This window comes from Bubalus bubalis, chromosome 8, assembly GCF_019923935.1.
Source record: "Bubalus bubalis isolate 160015118507 breed Murrah chromosome 8, NDDB_SH_1, whole genome shotgun sequence".
NCBI lineage: Eukaryota > Metazoa > Chordata > Mammalia > Artiodactyla > Bovidae > Bubalus > Bubalus bubalis.
Genome location: NC_059164.1, coordinates 117,800,696 through 117,817,189, shown reverse-complemented (window position 1 = coordinate 117,817,189; position 16,494 = coordinate 117,800,696). Strand labels below are relative to the sequence as shown.

Sequence of the window (16,494 nt, the reverse complement as noted above, 5' to 3'; positions counted from 1 at the left end):
AGACCTGGGTTTACAGAGCTGGGTTCCCTCCAGCTGGCAGGATCTCCCCCGACAGGCAGGGGACCCCCGCCCGCCCAACCCGAGGCTTTGGCGGGAACACATCTTCTGTGCTTGCCGCGGCCAGCGACGGTGTCTCGAGACTGCCATTCACCACTTCAGTGCTCTTGAGATGGGTAGAGTCTGAGCTTTCCCGGGAAAAGCAGAGGAGTATAGAGGCTCATTTTTCAAGAATGCGAGCTAGTCATGTAGGAGGGATGACGGAGTTAGAAAGTGACCAATTTGCCATAATTGATCCTGGCAAGCATCACTGGCACGGGCCTGACCCACTGGGCAAACATATGGGTGGGGAGCAGGAAATTCACATTCTGCTGCACTTTTCCCTGTTGTAAGATGTCCTTAACTTCTGGTGATTAGTTTCCCTTAATCATCACAAAGGTGACAACGTAGCTGTGCAGGCCTTGGCCGTAACTAGTGGCCAAGCATCGCTGGCCTGAGCCGTGCGCTGACCGCTGTCCCATGGTGCAGCTGGGAGGGGCCGGTCCCCGAGTGTGCTTCCCCGGCCACGGCCACACGGAGCCCGATGGACGTGTGCAGGGCTCTACGTGACAAAGGGCTGGTTTCTTGGGGAATTTTAGTTTTTTGGCAGCAGTATGGGGCATGTGGGAGCTTAGTTCCTGACCAGGGATTGAACCAGTGCGCCCTGCGTTGGTTGCCAGGGAAGTCCCCCCGGCCCCTATTTTTGGGCCTTGAGTGAAAATTTTAAGTGGAGATGGGATGGGGTGGGTGTTCGATACTAAAAAAGAAATAAAAAGAAATGTAACGATTGAACCTTGACTGTATTCTGTCTAGGGGGAAAAAAAAGCTGTAGGAAATTCACTTCAGGACAACCGGAAGGATGAAAACGGCCCGTCTGCTGGACTGTCCCTGAACCGACATCCGTGTTCTCAGGGTGCGCCTGACTCCCTTGTACTCGAATGTACGAGAATGTCCTCGTTCTCAGGAGACATGGGCTGAGGGCTTAGGAGCTGTGTCCTGACGTATGCACTTTCTATAGCTGCCATCAAAACGTGTGTGTGTAAATGGATGTGGATTACATACAAAAAAAAAGAGAAAACGCAAATGGGGAAAATGTTAATGACAGACAAACCAAAAAATAAAAGCAGAAGAATTTGCCATCTTCTTAGGAAATGCTTCCGACCAAGTAAAACGAAACATACAATCCACCTTAAATGATTTTCTCTAGAGAATAATTTTTAAGTCTTCTTACTTATTTTGACCTCGGGCTGAGCCAGATAAATGCGACCCTGGTTGCACATCATGGGGCCCTAGAGGGGCAACCCCCAACACCTCTGTCAGCAGGAGTGGTCCTGGTGTGTGAGGGCCAGGACGGGAGGTCCCAGGCTGGTTCCCCAGGGCTGGAAGGAAAGACGCAGGCCGTGCCGCAGCCGGGGGTGGGGGCGGGCACCCATCCCCTGCAGACTGGCGGCTTGAGTGCGTGGGGACGTGCCTCCGCGATAACCCCCCAAGGCCCTGGCCGAGCATCCGCTTTGGACATGCTCAAGGTCAAAATCAGTCTGCTCCCCAGGCCGGTGTGCACACACATGGCATTGTTTTCCAAACACACACAGCAGCCTCAGAGCGTTTTAAACTCGGTCCCCACTTTCCCTTTCATCATCTTATCATGCAAACATCATTTTTCATTTTACCCAGCTCAACTCGAGATAAACGTCATCTGCGTGTGAACTTGACCCCTCTCCAGTCGGCGTCATCCGTGTGGAGTAAGGTCTGAAATGTGAGAAGAGGAAAAGCCCTGATTCGCAGGCCAGTACTCCTTTCCCCGGAAGACCCAAGGTTCACCGGCCTCTTGGAACACTCTGGATGTGTGTGCATGGTGCTCCCTGCACACCCACTCGTGCGCCTTAAATGCTCGCCCACGGGCAGACGTGCAGCCCTGCAGAGGCTCACAGTCGTTGCTCCCGTCTGGGGTCTGCCTGAAGCCCCTCCGCAGTCACAGAGCCACCGTCCCGGGACGGTCCTGAGCTGTGCTGGAGCTCCCGGGCCGTCTCTGGGTCCTCCCGGGTTCTGCTCTCTGCACTAGAAGCTGCCAGGTGGCACCCTGTCCCTGGCCTCCTTCTCCTAACTCAGCTTCCTTGGGGGGTTCCGACACCTGGGCCTGAGGCCCCCACCTTGGGCGGTCTGTCTGTGGCCTCCTGCCCGATCCTGCTGCTGACGGGCACTGGCAGGGCCCCAAACGCCCACTGACCTCTTCACTGAAAGGCGCCCCCTTCTGCTGTGTGTGCCTCAGTCGCATCTCCAGAATCTTCCTTCTCACGCTGCTGTCCTGGGCCAGGAAGGGGATGAGAGCCACCTACCCGGGCTCAGCTGCCAGCCTTCTCACCAGGTGATCTGGCACCTCTCGCTGTTTTCCGGCAGCATTCCTGAGAACGCAGCCTTGGTGGCTTCACTCCCTTGCTGACGCTCCTTCGATGGCTTCCCCTGGTGGAGCAGATACATGCCTGCTCCTCACAAGCAGGCTGCAGGTGCTGGTCCTGTCCCACCGTCTGTCCCGGGTCCCAGGGCCCCACACGGCCCGGCCCCGTGTCCCGACCCTCCGCTGCAGCCCGTGCTTCCCTGAGTGCCCCGGGCTCTGGCTGGAAGGGCCGGGGCCGGGGTCACCTCCTCCGGCAAGCTCGCCATGCCTGGCCCACGGGGGCTGGCTGGCTGGCTGGCTGCCGGCCACCCTTGGCGCACATGGCGACAGGGCACGTGATGTCTCTGAAACCTTCAAGCTGCCCCGGGGCTCAACTCCGTGTGTGGCATGGAGGAGCCCCCAGCAAATGCTGAGTGAGACCAAGCCCCACTCCTACTTGGCGCCCCTGGAAGAGGCCTCGAGCTGGTGTAATTCAGACACCGCAGCCTCAGGACAAACAGCCACACCGCAGCTGGGAGCGGAAACGATCCCAGACGGGCTCAGGTTCTGCAGCAGCTGCCGGTGCCGAGTCCTGCCACACCCAGCAGCACCCAGCGCAGACTCGCAGCGCCCTGCCCTGACACCCTGGCAGGGATGCGGTCTGCGGCCCCCAGTCGGCAGCCTTGAGCCCAGAGCTCTGGTGACCAACGCCCTGGCCACCCAGGCCCAGGTCAAGGTCAAGGCGCAGGCCGTCCCTCTGGCTCCTCCTGCTGACCCAGGGGCACCTCGCAGGGAAGTACAGCAACAGACACGGGGTCACTGCTTTACAGTAAGGACTAAGCCATGTTTTTAAAAAGGAGGTTAGGGCTTCCTCGGTGGTCCGGTGGTAAAGAATCCGCCTGCCCGTGCAGGAGACCTGGGTTTGAGCCCTGACCTGGGAAGATCTCACGTGCCTCGGAGCAACAGGGCTCTAGAGCCGAACCTGCAGAGGCCCAGGCGCCCTGGAACCTGCGTTCAGTGACAGGACACGCCACCCGAACGAGCACCTGCACCCCGCAACCGGAGAGCAGCCGCAACCGGAGAGACGTCCCTGCAGCTACGAGGACCCCGCGTGGCCACCACTACAGTTAATACAAAAAAGGAGCCAACGGTGATCCGAATTAGCTTAATTATTTTCATGGAAAGACAGAATATTTCACACCTTGAAAGAATGAGTTCTGCAGTATGCATGTTTTAGAAGAATTGTTTATTTTGAAATAATTTAAAACTTGAGGAAAAGTTATAAAAATACATTCCATCTGCATAAACCTCACCCGGACTCAGCAACGCGGACATTTCGCCTCGTCTGCGCTCTGCCCAGGCGCAGTGAGTGGGGGCAGGCGCTGTGCTTCAGGGGCAACCCGGGCATGCCCGCTGCGGGCGGTCTGTCTTGAGTTCCCACACGAGAACCCACTCAGCAGGCGCGGCCGGCCAGCCCAGGCTCCGTCTGCTCACGCGGGGGCTTCAGAGTTGTGTGGAGTTAGGGACACTTGGGGGAGCTGGCCTGCCCCAGTGGGAACCTAAGGTGAGGAGCCAGGAGCACCCCCACACCGTGAGGCCCAGGTCAGCTGCCACCTTTCCCAGGACAGCAGCCTCCAGGACACTTCATGTATCAACACAGCATCAGGCACGTTTGATGGACGACTTCTGAATTTTTAACCGATATACAAAGATACAACCACCACCAGTCTCTCTCAGACTGTAACCTCGGGCTCATCCTGTCTCCGAAAAAAAAAAAAAAGACACTGCACACCCTCTCCCTCACTGCCTAGGGCCTGCCCTGCCCGGCCCCCTCCTGAAGATATAAATAGTTATCTGAAAATGGTTTAAAATACAAATACAATACAACCCTGGAGCAAAATACACTAGCTTACAATACAGGGCTCCAGCCGCCCCGCCTTCCAGTGAGCTGTACAGGAGATGCCTTGCAGACAGGCCCCCTCCCCTACATCCTGAGGGACCCCCGCCCCTGCAGGGCCTGGGTGCACAGTGTGGCGCGCTCCCGCAGGGCGCCGGCCTCCGGGGCGCCCCTCAGCAGGAAGTGGCTGATGAAGAGCTTCAGGCCCTCACGCAGCAGGCCCAGCGCCGGCTTGTCCGACACCCTGGGGAGGAAGGGACACACGTCGGTGACCAGCTCCTGGCGCTCCGTCGGGGGACCCGGAGAGGGAGGCTTGGCTGGTTCCCACCGAGGCACAGCCCTCAGTGCAGACGTGCTGTACTGGCCACAGACCCCTTCAGTGCCCTCTTAGGCGAGCCTCCCACCCCCAAGTAACGCTCACCACATCATCCAACTTACACTGAAAAGCTGCCCCTAAATACCACATACAGCACAACAAGCTCGCTTTTCTAAGATAATGTGAGTGAAATGCTTTCTCTTTTCTCCTCCATATGTTTTATCAAAACGCTGGGAACAAACCTTGCAAAAATCAAACCAAGGTCTTCAACTTCTGTTTCCATCAGCAGTATATGTAACACTTTCCGTAAGAAGTGGACTCTGGGTTTGTCCAGTTCACTGAATTCCACAACCTAATAGAGTCAGGATAAAAAATAATAACGTTACACAGGTTTAGCCAACTTTTCAATGATTTCTAAGCACAGTCTGAGGGAATGCTACCCCCTCCCCCGCCCCCTTAACTAAGGTTATCTCCAGTTTTATAAAGTGACCAGCTGAGGCCCTGCGCCCTCTCATCACGGTTGCAGGGTGTGCGCCCGCCGGCGAGGGGACTCAGCAGAGCTCAGTCAAGTTCAGGGGCGGAGGGGCACCGAGCGAAGCAGGACTCCCTAGAACTGAGACAGGTGCGATCATCTCCACGCCTCAGAGAAACTACCCCCTAAGACCACACACACACACACACAGAATCTAGGTCCAGGAGGGACAAATTTGTGTATATAAAAATCACAGTACACTTATACAGTGGAATGCTATACAACACTAATAAAATCTGAGAACAGAAGTGCAGAGATCAACGAGGATACATTTCAAGCTTATGCTGAATCACAGTAAAGGACAGCCGCAGCCCGGTGACCCTGCGCCACCAACGGTACGGGGGGAACAACGTGCAGACAGAGGCCCAGTCAGACCCCTGTGAAGGAAGGAGGGGCTGCCCTGGCTCAGGGGTGTCTCCAGGACCTACTGCAGCTGAGGGACACGCCGTGTGCCGTCCCTTCTGAGCTCAAACTCCAGTAAACACAAGGCGAGATCCCCCCAGCAACGAGAAAGCCAGAGAGGTCTGTGCCATGGGTGTGCCCCGTGCCGGGGTGTGGGGCGAGGCGGTGGGCCCTCACGCTTGCTGCGCCGTCTGACGCCCAAGCCCCACCCCAAAGGCACAGGAGGCTAACACGACAGGTGTGTGAGCAGCCCCTGCACTCGTGCCTCCGGCCCCAGGGAGAGCAGCCAGCAGCTGTCACGGCGCCCTAAGCCACCGGCAACCCGACGCCGCCCGCAGGGTGAGGACGCTTCCCAGGCGAGGCAGGATCCAAGGACGCGTGCGTTCCCAAGGCAACGAACACACCGGCTCTGGGCCCCGAGCACGCCTATGGACTGCACGTCCACTTACACGAGGACGTCTTCCCCTAAAACGCACTGCAGGGCCATAGGCGCCCCGGCGGGGAGGCTCCTGGCACGTGGAACCAGAATGCAGAGGCGACTGTGACGTCAGACGAGGACTGTGACCGCACCGGGGTCTGCCCGGGCCCCGCGGCTCCAGGCCCAGCTGCGCTTTCAGCTTCAGTGCCCTGAGTTACTCCGTGGGCTCTACACACCTTTAAGAGGGAAAGTGGCAGTGACTTCGTCTTCAACAAGTGGGCCACCAGATGAACCAAATTAGCAAAATTAGTGGCTGGCAAATTTTCTAGGTCCCGAAATTTGTCCCATATGCTGAACTGGAATGTCATCTAACAGAATAAGAAGGGGGAAAAAAGTTAAAATCCCACAAATTAAAATCATCACTACAAACATAATCCAAAGGTATGACACTTAATCACTTAGATGTAATATCCTTAAGCTGAAGGCTTCTTAGAAACAACCACACTGGCTTTGTTACACAGTTTGAAACCGCTTCACAGTCATCTCTTTCTTTTGAGATGCTGTCCCTCAAATCAGAGAAACACTGGACTGCAGACGCCTCGCCGGTCCACCAGGTCACGGCACCCTCATCTGTGACGCGGATCTGGGGGCGCCACGTGGACGCGGGGAGCCCACCCGCCACGCGGGGCTCGGGGCCTGCAGTCAGACAGTGATGGCAGGTGGCCTCCCGGCCCCGTCACCTGGAACCTCCGCTCGTAGGCACAGAACTTGCCGGCCAGGAAGGCGTAGAAAGGGTTGTAGGTCTTCTCCTGCAGGCAGCAGTCCACCAGCACGTGAACGATCTCTCTCTCCTGCTGATCCTTAAGCCCCAGCCTGGAGGGCAGAAGCAGTGAGCTCTGAACCTTCAACCTGCCCGATGTCGGCAGCCCGAGGCAGACAGCTGTCCCAGAGGCACTCCCTGTCCAGCCGTCTGTCTGGTGAGGTGAGCCGAGCAGAGAAGGTGAGGGGCAGGACTGGACCCCCGGCCCCGGGAACAGGGGACCCCAGGCCTACAAGGGCCTGGGCTGGGGACTGAGCCACAGGACAGCGTCTTAGCCGCGGGCCGGCAGCGCATCCCTGCCACTGCCCCTGCTGTGTCTGTCCTGTGTGGGCGGGTCTGGACACAGTGAGCCCTGCCCCTTCCGTGCAGTGTGGAGTCTGCACAGTCCTGCTATACCCACCCTCTATTTCTTCCTGAATTTGAAGCAAGTAAAGGAAAATTAATGAACACTAGACTTTTTAGATGTACTTTGTCAAAGTACACAGATGCTTTTAAATCTCATTACAACCGAGTACAGAAGCCACACGGGAGGTTTAATTTAGATGTAGTCAGAAAGACAACTTTAACAGGAAGAGTTAAGCGACTCATGACAAGCGGCGGCCACTGGGAACCATCAGGTGGCCACTGGATCCCTCCAATCAACAGATCATAAGCTGTCTGCATCTGGAGCGACCATCGGTCAGTCAGCAGGAGGGACGCTGGGGAGGCGGGTACCCCAGCCCCTGACTCAGAGGCCAAGGAGGAGGCGCACACAGGGCTTACTTCAGGAGCTTCTCGAACGCATCCAGAAAGTCTTCGCTCGTCATTACTGTGCAGAATATGTTTCTCCTGACGTCGGTGTTCATTCTCTGCTTGCGGGCAAGCTCCAGGATCTTCGAGCTCACCTGCAAAGAGGGACGACAGGGCGTAGGTCGTACAGATATGTCACTAAATTTCTCCTTTGCTTCAGTACAGTTACGAAGTTTTTAAAAACTTATGTGTGTAATCCTGCGGTTTGACCTCGGGGATAATTGTAAGTCACACATGTAAGTGCTGAATCTTCATTTCTGAGCACCACCCCGCAACAGCAAGACGCAGAGCAGGCCCCGGAGGAAGCCGCCGCATGTGGCGGTCTCCCGTGTGAGCGAGGGGCGGGGCGGTCGAGCATCCCCTCACTCGCCTCTGCGTCTAAGTCTCCCAGCTAACGTTTTGATACTTTCAGAGAAAGTAACAGAAATGGAATCACATGAGGTCACAAAACCACAGCAGCCTCTGTGATATCGTCAACTACCCCAGGGACAGCCGCACGCGGGCTCGGTCCCCCACGCGCCATCCCTGCCCGCGGACTCGGTCCCCCACGCGCCGTCCCTGCACGCGGGCTCGGTCCCCCACGCACCGTCCCCGCGAGAGGCTTCTGCGGGGCCTTCTGCAGACCGCCATCCACCATCGGGGCGCCGCTCCAGGCGGACCCCACGATCCACCAGCGCCCGGTGCGCTCGGCGTTCAGGACGCTGTCCCAGGACACTCGGAGCTCAGGGTCCGTCCCTGCGCTGGCGCCGCGCACCTGGAAGAGAGCAGCCGCGGCCGGTGCAGTGGCTCAGCACGCGAGCACCAGCCAGGATGCTCCCGCCTGGGCGAAGGTGCTGCTGGTGCGGAACGCTGAGCTGAGTCGCCGACAACCCGGACACTAAACCCCTGGGAGGGATGGCAGCGTCAGAGGAGAACTCCGCCTGTGAGCTTCCTGGGCCCACTCCCAGATGTGCTGTGGGAGGACAGCGGTCCCACGGGGGTCCAGGGAGAGCCCACGCCGGCAGTGAGGATGCCGCCAACCAGCCTGTGATCCATGGGACGCAGCGACGGGACCAAGGCCTGGGGCTGAGGGAGCCGCCAAAGGGGCCCACAGCGAGAAGTCCCAGGGAATTTCAACAGACGAGCCCTCACTCCCAGGCTGACCTCGATGGTCTGGGTGGGACCCCAGCCAGAGGACGCGCCTGTGAGTCTCTGTGTGGCTGAGGGCTCAGTGCAGGGGTGTCCACAGCTCACGGGGGGGGGGGGGCGGGGTCTCACCACAGAAACCTGCAGATTCCCCCCGACCTGGGGACCCCGGCGACTGGACGGGGACCTGACCTGTGGCTCCTCTATCTGCTGCAGAAGTCTCATGGGATAGTGCAGCCGGGGAGCATAGGAGCTGAAAGGAGGGCTCCCCAGGGAGAAGGGGGTGTTCCCCAGGGAGGAGAAGGAGGCCCATAGGAAGGAGGGGGGGCTCGCTCCTCAGGGAGGAAGGAGGGCGCCCAGGGAGGAGGGTGGGCTCCCCACGGAGGAGGGGGGCGGGCTCACCAGGCCTCTCTGCAGCTTCCGCAGCCTCTCCACGGGCTCGGGGTCGTAGCCTGGGATCTTCCGCACGTCGTTGTTCTTCAGTGCCAACAGCGTCTCCAGCATGAAGCGGACCTGAGACACGGCAGGAGGAGCCACCCTTTCAAAAGGGAGGAACCGGCGGCCTTTCAGCTCGGGAAGGGAGGGGGTGTCCTCCCGTGTGCGGTCGCCGCCGCCGTCGAGCAGCACTGCCGCGTGGCTGCCCGCCCGGGGCTCCCAGCTGCCCCACCAGCTTCAGGTGTCCCCTTCCCACCCCGACTTCTTCCCACTCCTCGCCTTTCTCCTTCTTTAACTCTCAAACTGGAAATAACACTGTACTGAGAGAAAAGCTGCAAGAACAGCAGTGAGAATTCCCACAGGCCCAGAGCAGAGTCCCCCAAATGTGAGCGCTGAGACACAACCCACACCACGCGCGCACTGAGCACTTGGGCCGCCGCCTCAGCTCAGCAACCCCAGCCCTCAGCGAGCCCCCGCCCCCACCCACCTCCTCCAGCTTCTCGCTACCATCAGAGCTAAAGGCACGTGTCTGCTGACCTCCCTATGGTCAAAGCTAAAGGTCCGTCCAATCAAAGCTATGATTTTCTCAGTAGTCATGTATGGATGTACAAGTTGGACCATAAAGAAGGCTGAGCACCGAAGAACTGATGCTTTTGAACTGCGGTGTTGCAGAAGACTCTTGAGAGTCCCTTGGGCTGCAAGGAGATCCAACTAGTCCATCCTAAAGGAAATCAGTTCTGAATATTCACTGGAAGGACTGATGCTGAAACCAAAGCTCCAATCCTTTGGCCACCTGATGCGAAGAGCTGACCTTTACCCCTGCCTCTTTCCTGAGCATCCAACACAGGAGAAGGGCGTTGGTCAGGAACCCCCGCTCGGCTCCCACGACCCTCCATGGCGGACATGGCACCTCACCCCCCTCCGCGGTCCCCAAGACCCTCAGAAGGCTCAGCCCCGCCTCCCTCCTCACAATGAGCTGGCTCTCATCTCAGGATTTCAAAACTGGGCCAGTCTTCCTTTTCGGGCTGTGTCTCTCAACAACCTACTGCCCACCTGGACACCCAAGCTGGGTACCTGGTATGACCTCTGACCCCTGTCTCCCGCCCCCTCCCCAAGTCTGAGGACTTCTAAGTCCTAGACTCACGCCCACTGCAACTCTGCTAATCATCGCCCCAACCCAAGGTGGCTTTTCTCTTTCCTTTTTTGCATCCAAAGTGACCTGAGCATGAAAACGTGCGTTTACCTACTCAGAACTCATCACGTGCCTCATGCCTCTGGGACAAGGTTCCAATTCCCTGGGAGGTTCACAAGGCCCTGAGGCTAGACCCTGCCTGCTCCCCACAGGGAGGCCGGCCCTGCCCCACTAACGAGGCCCCTGCCCCCCCAGCACCCCACGGCTTCTCCAGGGAGGTCATCCCTGCTCCTCTAACAGGGGTCCCTGCCCGCTCCCCCAGGGAGGCCGTCCCTGCTCCTCTAACAGGGCCCTGCCCCCTCAGCCCCCTACAGCTTCTCCAGGGAGGTCATCCCTGCCCCTCTAACGGGGCCCCTGCCCCACCCCCCAGCCCCCACGGCTCCTCTAGGCCTCTCAGTCTGCAGGAGTTACCATCAGCCCCACCTTCCAGATGGGGAAACTGAGGCCCGCAGCACACAGTCCCTTGGTGGCCAAGCGCATTGACCCGAGCCCCTCGCCACAGGCTTTCCCAGTAAGCCTCTTTTGAACAACTGAACGGTCTTAAACCCGTGAGAGTCAAGAAGGAGGTTCATTCACAGACTGAAGAGAAAGCCGCAACACCAGATCAGGCACGAGACGCAGGGCTCACTGGGACGGGGCTCGCATGCTGAGGCCGCGTCAGGGCAGTGAGGAAGCAGGTCGGGGGGGCGCGTACCCTGGTCTGGTCCCGGAACCTGCCGCCTGCTCCGCTGGCTTTGGCCTGAGTCTCCGTGATCAGCTCCTTCAGGGACAGAGCATCGTCCTTCCTTAGTGAAAAGCCCACGGTCTTCAGCATTAACAGGATCAGCTCGATATCTTTTTCCGTGAAACTTTCAACAAGTTTCCTCAAAACGTCAAAGATGAGGAGAGACTGCACCACGTGGAAGTTGTACAGATGGGCGATGATGGCGAACAGGTTGTCGCACTCCTTCCCGTCTCGCCCGCGTTTATACGCATCATCAAACCTCCTCACCACCGCCTCCAGGAAGTGGGCACCCACCTGCATGGAGAGCAGAACACACACGACCACACAGGCCTCGGGTGAGCGGACAGCAGAACACACGTGACCGCACAGGCCTCGGGTGAGCAGGTTGTTCTCAGGGGCGTCTTTCAGCTTAAATGTGTGTTAAAAGGATTCGTGCTTTAAAAATTAACAAAATACACAGGTGGCGGGGTATAAGATCCCACAGGGCAGAAGGTTTAAGAGCTTGAGCCTGAGTGCACAAAGCTTCCCAGAGGAGAGCCTGAACTGCACAGGACACAGAGCAAGCCGCCCAGGCCTCCCTCCAACGCAGGCGCCTTTTGCGGCCAGCAGCCACTCCGGTTCCTCGGAAAAATAGAGTTGTGAAAACTGCTAAGAACACACCCACATCTCTAAAAACATGCTATCCAACGCGGCTCAGTTCTCCGGCTCAGTCTGGGCCTGGAGGGCGGGGGCCCGCGGAGGGGGCGCAGGGTAGGGGCAACGCTCCAGCTGAGACTCAGGGACCCGGATCACTGCAGCTGGGCTGGACCCGGGCAGGCAGACCAGACGTGAGTGACCCAGGGACAGAACCAGAGTGGGTGGCCAGTCACGGAGGGGCTGATGGAGCTTCCAGTGGGGCATTAACCCACAAGGAGGAGTGGGAAGGGTGGGCAGGGACTGCTTTAAGACTGAGTAAGCCCGACCCCTGGACGCCTGGGTGGGCGGCTGGAGAAGCAGAGGCCGCGTTAAATCCCCAGTGAGGACGGACTGTGGTGGAAAACACACACGTCTTGCTGGCAAATGCAAGATAAGGCAGCGCCGGGGGCCCTCAGGGAAAGGCAGCCGATGGGAGCAGGGAGCAAGGGCTCCGCGGAGGCAGCTCTGATGGGCCGGACGCGTCCTCTGGCTTCTAACGACTTGCAAAGAGTCTACCCTGTAAACACCCGAGTCAAGCATCTTCACTGAAGACGCCCCTGAAGAACACACTCTTTCGATAATGACCACCATGCTACATTCAAACAGACCTTAAAAAAAAAGAGTCCAGAATTCCACAGACATTGAGAAAAACCGCGCACCTGCAAAGTGGGGCTGAACAAAGCCCTGCACAGCCCCTGCCTGGAGCCCCCAGGACTCGCATAGTGGCCAGACCCGCAGCGGCGCCCCGCTGCTGAGAGGCGGCAAAAGGCCCCGTACCGCCAAGGCCCAAAGGGTCTCAAGGTCTTCTGATACAGACGTCGTCCGGGGACGGAGGCCTCGTTCACTTCCTCCCCCACTTCCTCCGCCACCTCAGTATAAAGTCCCATCATCAGAGCTCCCTCAACAGCCCTGGAAGCCACTACCCTGGGCGAGCGGACGCCAAGGTCAACGTAAGGGTGAAGAGGCCCCGCGGTGTGTGGGACCCCCGACCCGACACAGGAGCACTGAGCCGGGACTGAAAACCCGGGGGCAGGGGGACGGGGCCAGGCTCCGAGCAGCGGGCGCTTTAGAGGCGTCGTCCACGGAATCCTGACAAAGGGCCCCTTCACAGACACGTGCAGGTCTGCGGCCCACCCGGGGACACCAACACCCCAAGGCCAGGCACTGGCCCGTCTCCTCTCTTAACGCCGTTTTCCCTCACACTCTGGGGGCCTCCCGCCCAACAAAAAGGCCTGTGCTCGGAACACCGGAAACAGTCACCGTCACGGCGGGATCACAGAGAAGGCAAAGGCAAGGCAGACGGTATGGTCCAGAGGGAGAGAGACTAACAGCCAACAAGGACCAGTCAGGACCAGAAGCCGGGCAACATCACGTGGGCACGGAGTGCAGCCTGGACTGAGACCGCGGCGGCCGGCCACTGAGACGAGAGGCGCCGGGACGGCCGCGGCGGCCCTACCTCGAGGCCGACGGTGCGGTGCAGGACGCTGACCAGGAGGACGTGCTCCATGAGCAGCCGGGCGGGCATGGCCGTGTCCGGGGCGCAGGCGCTCAGCACGACGGCGGTCAACGTGGTGTTCATGTCCTTCCGGCTGTGGCCCATGTACAGCTCCTCCAGCTGGCTGCTGATGGAGGCCAGGTTCGGCTCGCTCAGCCTGCACACAGGTGAAAGACAGAGCGATTGGGCTGCTGTTTTGGGGGTCATTTTAAGAAAAGGGAAAAGTTACTAATATACCAGCAGGTCCTACGCTGTGTAGGCAAGCCCTAAACCCGGCACGTGTGTGGAGAACACACAATCCTCTGGGATCAGCAAATAACCTAACTGCTGTCCTTCTGCTGAGACGCGGCCCCAGTGAAGCGCACGCGGGACCCCCGTCAGAACCAGGGAGGCCGTGACGAGGACGCCCGCTGCCATGCTGACTCGGTGCCCCCGGCAGGCCAGGGGGCCACCCTGAGCACATCCGCACGTGCTGCTGGGAGAAGTCAGCTTTCTCACTGTCAGCCGGCATAAGCACCTGGATTCCCTGGTGTGGAAAAATGGCTGTACTGGTGGGGGTGGGAGGATGTACACGCCCCGCTTCTGTGAGAAAAGTGCTTCAGCTAAAAAAAGCATCTTGGGCTGCGGCGAACTCCCAGCATCGCTCGTCCACTGTCTCCCGAGGGGCAGCAGCACTGCCTGGGTTACCTGTTGATGAGGCCCGTGACCTGTTTCTTGAGCCTTTCCAGCTCTTCCTTTTTCTGGGCGTCCTCTGTCTCCTCCACTCGCCTCACATGAGGTGGGACGTACTTTCCACCATTTTCACCAAGACTCTGCTTGAAAGGACAGAAATAAATTCTTCTTAGACACTGGATTCCCAGGCCATGGGGCAGGCGGCCACCACCGCTGCTTGGTGAACACCAGCTGTCTCCCGAGCGCCGCTCTGGCCCTGGACAAGCACGCCAACACTCAGGTAACTGTCAGCACTCCATGTCATCACCTCCCTTTTCCCTCTGGAGCTCTGCTGACCTGGCTGCGCACGTCCAGCTTGTGCCCCCGAGGGCCCTACATCCTACCCTCTGCCAGCCTCAACAGACAGCAGGCATGGCCACGCACAAACACCGAAATTACATGCACCACCAACGTTGGAGAAAAAGTTTGGAAAAACTTCAAACTTGCTCAAAACTAGTATCTAAGTTTACATGATAAAATCAACCTACTGCTCACTGGTTCCTAGATTTTCACCTTACGGGATTACAGATCATTATCACCAACCCTCCCTGACACCTGAGTGACAAACCCGCTAGGAAACAAACACTTTTTGTAAAGCGTGATCCGTGCTTAGACAGAGAAAAGTACATTTATGCACAAAGAAACTTAATCTTAAGACGCCCACTAGTAGGTCAATTACACCTCCACGAGCTGTGACCGAGACTTGGGAAGAGTCAGAAAGCCGGTGCTCAGAGGAGCTGATGGCACTTGGGGACTTGCTCAGAGTGCCAGGCACGGAGGCACCAGGGACAGCAACGAGACAGATCATACCCTTAGGAGGGGGAGAGTCCCAGAGACGTGTGACATCAACAGATAAACGCATCAGTGAGAAAATGAGGAAAGGCCTCGCACACAGAGTCATAGCGAGCGAAGATCAGAACGCTGAACCGGGGAGAGGTAGGGAAGGGAGCAGTTCCACAAGGTGCGTGCTGAGGGGAGGCTGACAGGTGAAGGGCCATCCCTCGAGCCCATCAGCTCTGCCATGGGTTCCAAACTCGGTCGTCAGTGTGAGACCTCATCCAACTGCGTGTTAAGAGAGCAGTTTTGTGCCTTAGAAGGACTCACTCCGGGAGCAGCTGGACAGGAAAAGGACTAGGTGGGGGCACGCAGAGGTGCTGCGGCTGTTCCAGGACACACCAGAGATCGGACAGAGCAAGGGGGTGGGGAGTCAGGTTTGGAGCCTGAGGACAGCCGGTGGGGACGGCCGCCAAGTCCCTAGGACAGAAAGGGCTCTGGAGATGCTTTCTCCCTTCTCTGTTACCTGCTGTGTGCCCAGTCGTATCCGACTCTGTGACCCCACGGATGGTGGCCCGCTAGGCCCCGGTGTCCATGGCATTCCCCAGGCAAGAGTACTGACCTGACCAGACCCACACCTAACCGCAACCCTCGTTCCTCTGAAGATCCCGGAGGACTGAGATCGTGCGCACGATACCTGATCGTCTGTACGCACAGCCTCCGAGGGGGTTTCACTCCTCTCTTCATCTTCTGCAAAACGGACCCTCTTTCTGCCCCCTTCCTCCTTGGCTGTGCCCAGGGCTCCGCGCGCCTCCTCTTCGGCATCGTCCTGGTCCCCCTCCTCCTCGCTCCACGCATCCTCTGCCGCCTGCCCGCTGCTCCGCTCCAGGTCCTGCTCCTCCCATCCGTCCTCAGCGTCGGTGTCCAGCTCACTCCCGGGGGGTGTGGGGCCCGCGCCCTCCTCCGCCTCGCTGCCGCTCTCACACAAGCCACTACTTTCCCCAGAGCCCAGGGCCTCCAGGACATAGTCGAGCCCGTCGCGGGCAAAGCTGAGAGGTACGGAGCTGCTGCCGTCGCCCTTCTTCCTGCGCTTGTTCAAGCCGAGGCGCCGCTCCAGCTTTCGGATCTCGCGGTCCTCCTCCTCGTTGGCCGCCAGAAGCGCCCGCTTCCGAGCGGTGAGGGCGGCGGCGGAGGGGGCCTTGGTCCTGCCGGGCGGGCCGTGGGCCTGGGTCCGGGCCGGGGCGGCCTTGGGCGGAGCCGGGGGGCGCCGCAGCCCCGCTGACGGCAGGTCGGCCTCCTCCCGCGCTGCCCCCGCCCGGGGGTCGCTGGCTTCCCCGCCCGGGCGGGGGTCCTGCGCGGGGCCTGCCGCCCTCTGGAGCCGGCGCGCCTTCCTCAGATGCCGCTTCTCCCTTCTCAGCTCCCGGCGGCTTTTCCTCCCGCCCGGGCGCGCGCGGCCCGCAGCGCGGGGCCCCTCGCGGCCGCCGGGGGTCCCGCCCTCCGCGGTCCCCTGCACGAACTCCTCCACGGCTAGCTTCAGCCGCCTCAGGGCCCCCTCCCCACCGCCCCCCGGCCCTCGGCGCGGCCCGCGCCCGCCTCCGCGCTTCCCGCGGCCCATGCGCCCCCGGAAGCCGCCCCGCGCCGGCACCGTAGCGCCGGTGGACGCCGCCATCTTTGGGGACGCACCAACGCGGGATTTCCGGCCGGGACAGGACTTCCGGGAGGGGAGCGGCGCGCGGCGCAGGGCGGGCGGAGGCGTCGCCCCCTGCTGGCGGGAGGCCA

At 59.5% G+C, this 16,494-nt stretch overlaps 1 protein-coding gene across 2 annotated transcripts; it reads right to left on the bottom strand.

Moving 5' to 3' along the window:
• Positions 1 to 3,637: 3,637 nt before the first annotated feature.
• NOM1 (nucleolar protein with MIF4G domain 1) lies at positions 3,638 to 16,399 on the bottom strand. 2 transcript variants are annotated; one of them, XM_025291943.3, is made up of 11 exons: positions 15,413 to 16,399; positions 13,918 to 14,045; positions 13,192 to 13,387; positions 11,031 to 11,354; positions 9,112 to 9,222; positions 8,171 to 8,338; positions 7,558 to 7,679; positions 6,716 to 6,848; positions 6,212 to 6,343; positions 4,866 to 4,975; positions 3,638 to 4,551 (listed from the first exon to the last, which is right to left on the bottom strand). In XM_025291943.3, exons 1-11 carry the CDS (start codon positions 16,382 to 16,384, stop codon positions 4,395 to 4,397), a joined length of 2,553 nt encoding a protein of 850 aa, XP_025147728.3. In that variant the 5' UTR covers positions 16,385 to 16,399; the 3' UTR covers positions 3,638 to 4,394. The 2 variants fall into 2 exon arrangements, with proteins under 2 accessions (XP_025147728.3, XP_025147730.3); XM_025291945.3 differs by having other exon boundaries at positions 13,918 to 14,042.
• Positions 16,400 to 16,494: the final 95 nt, after the last annotated feature.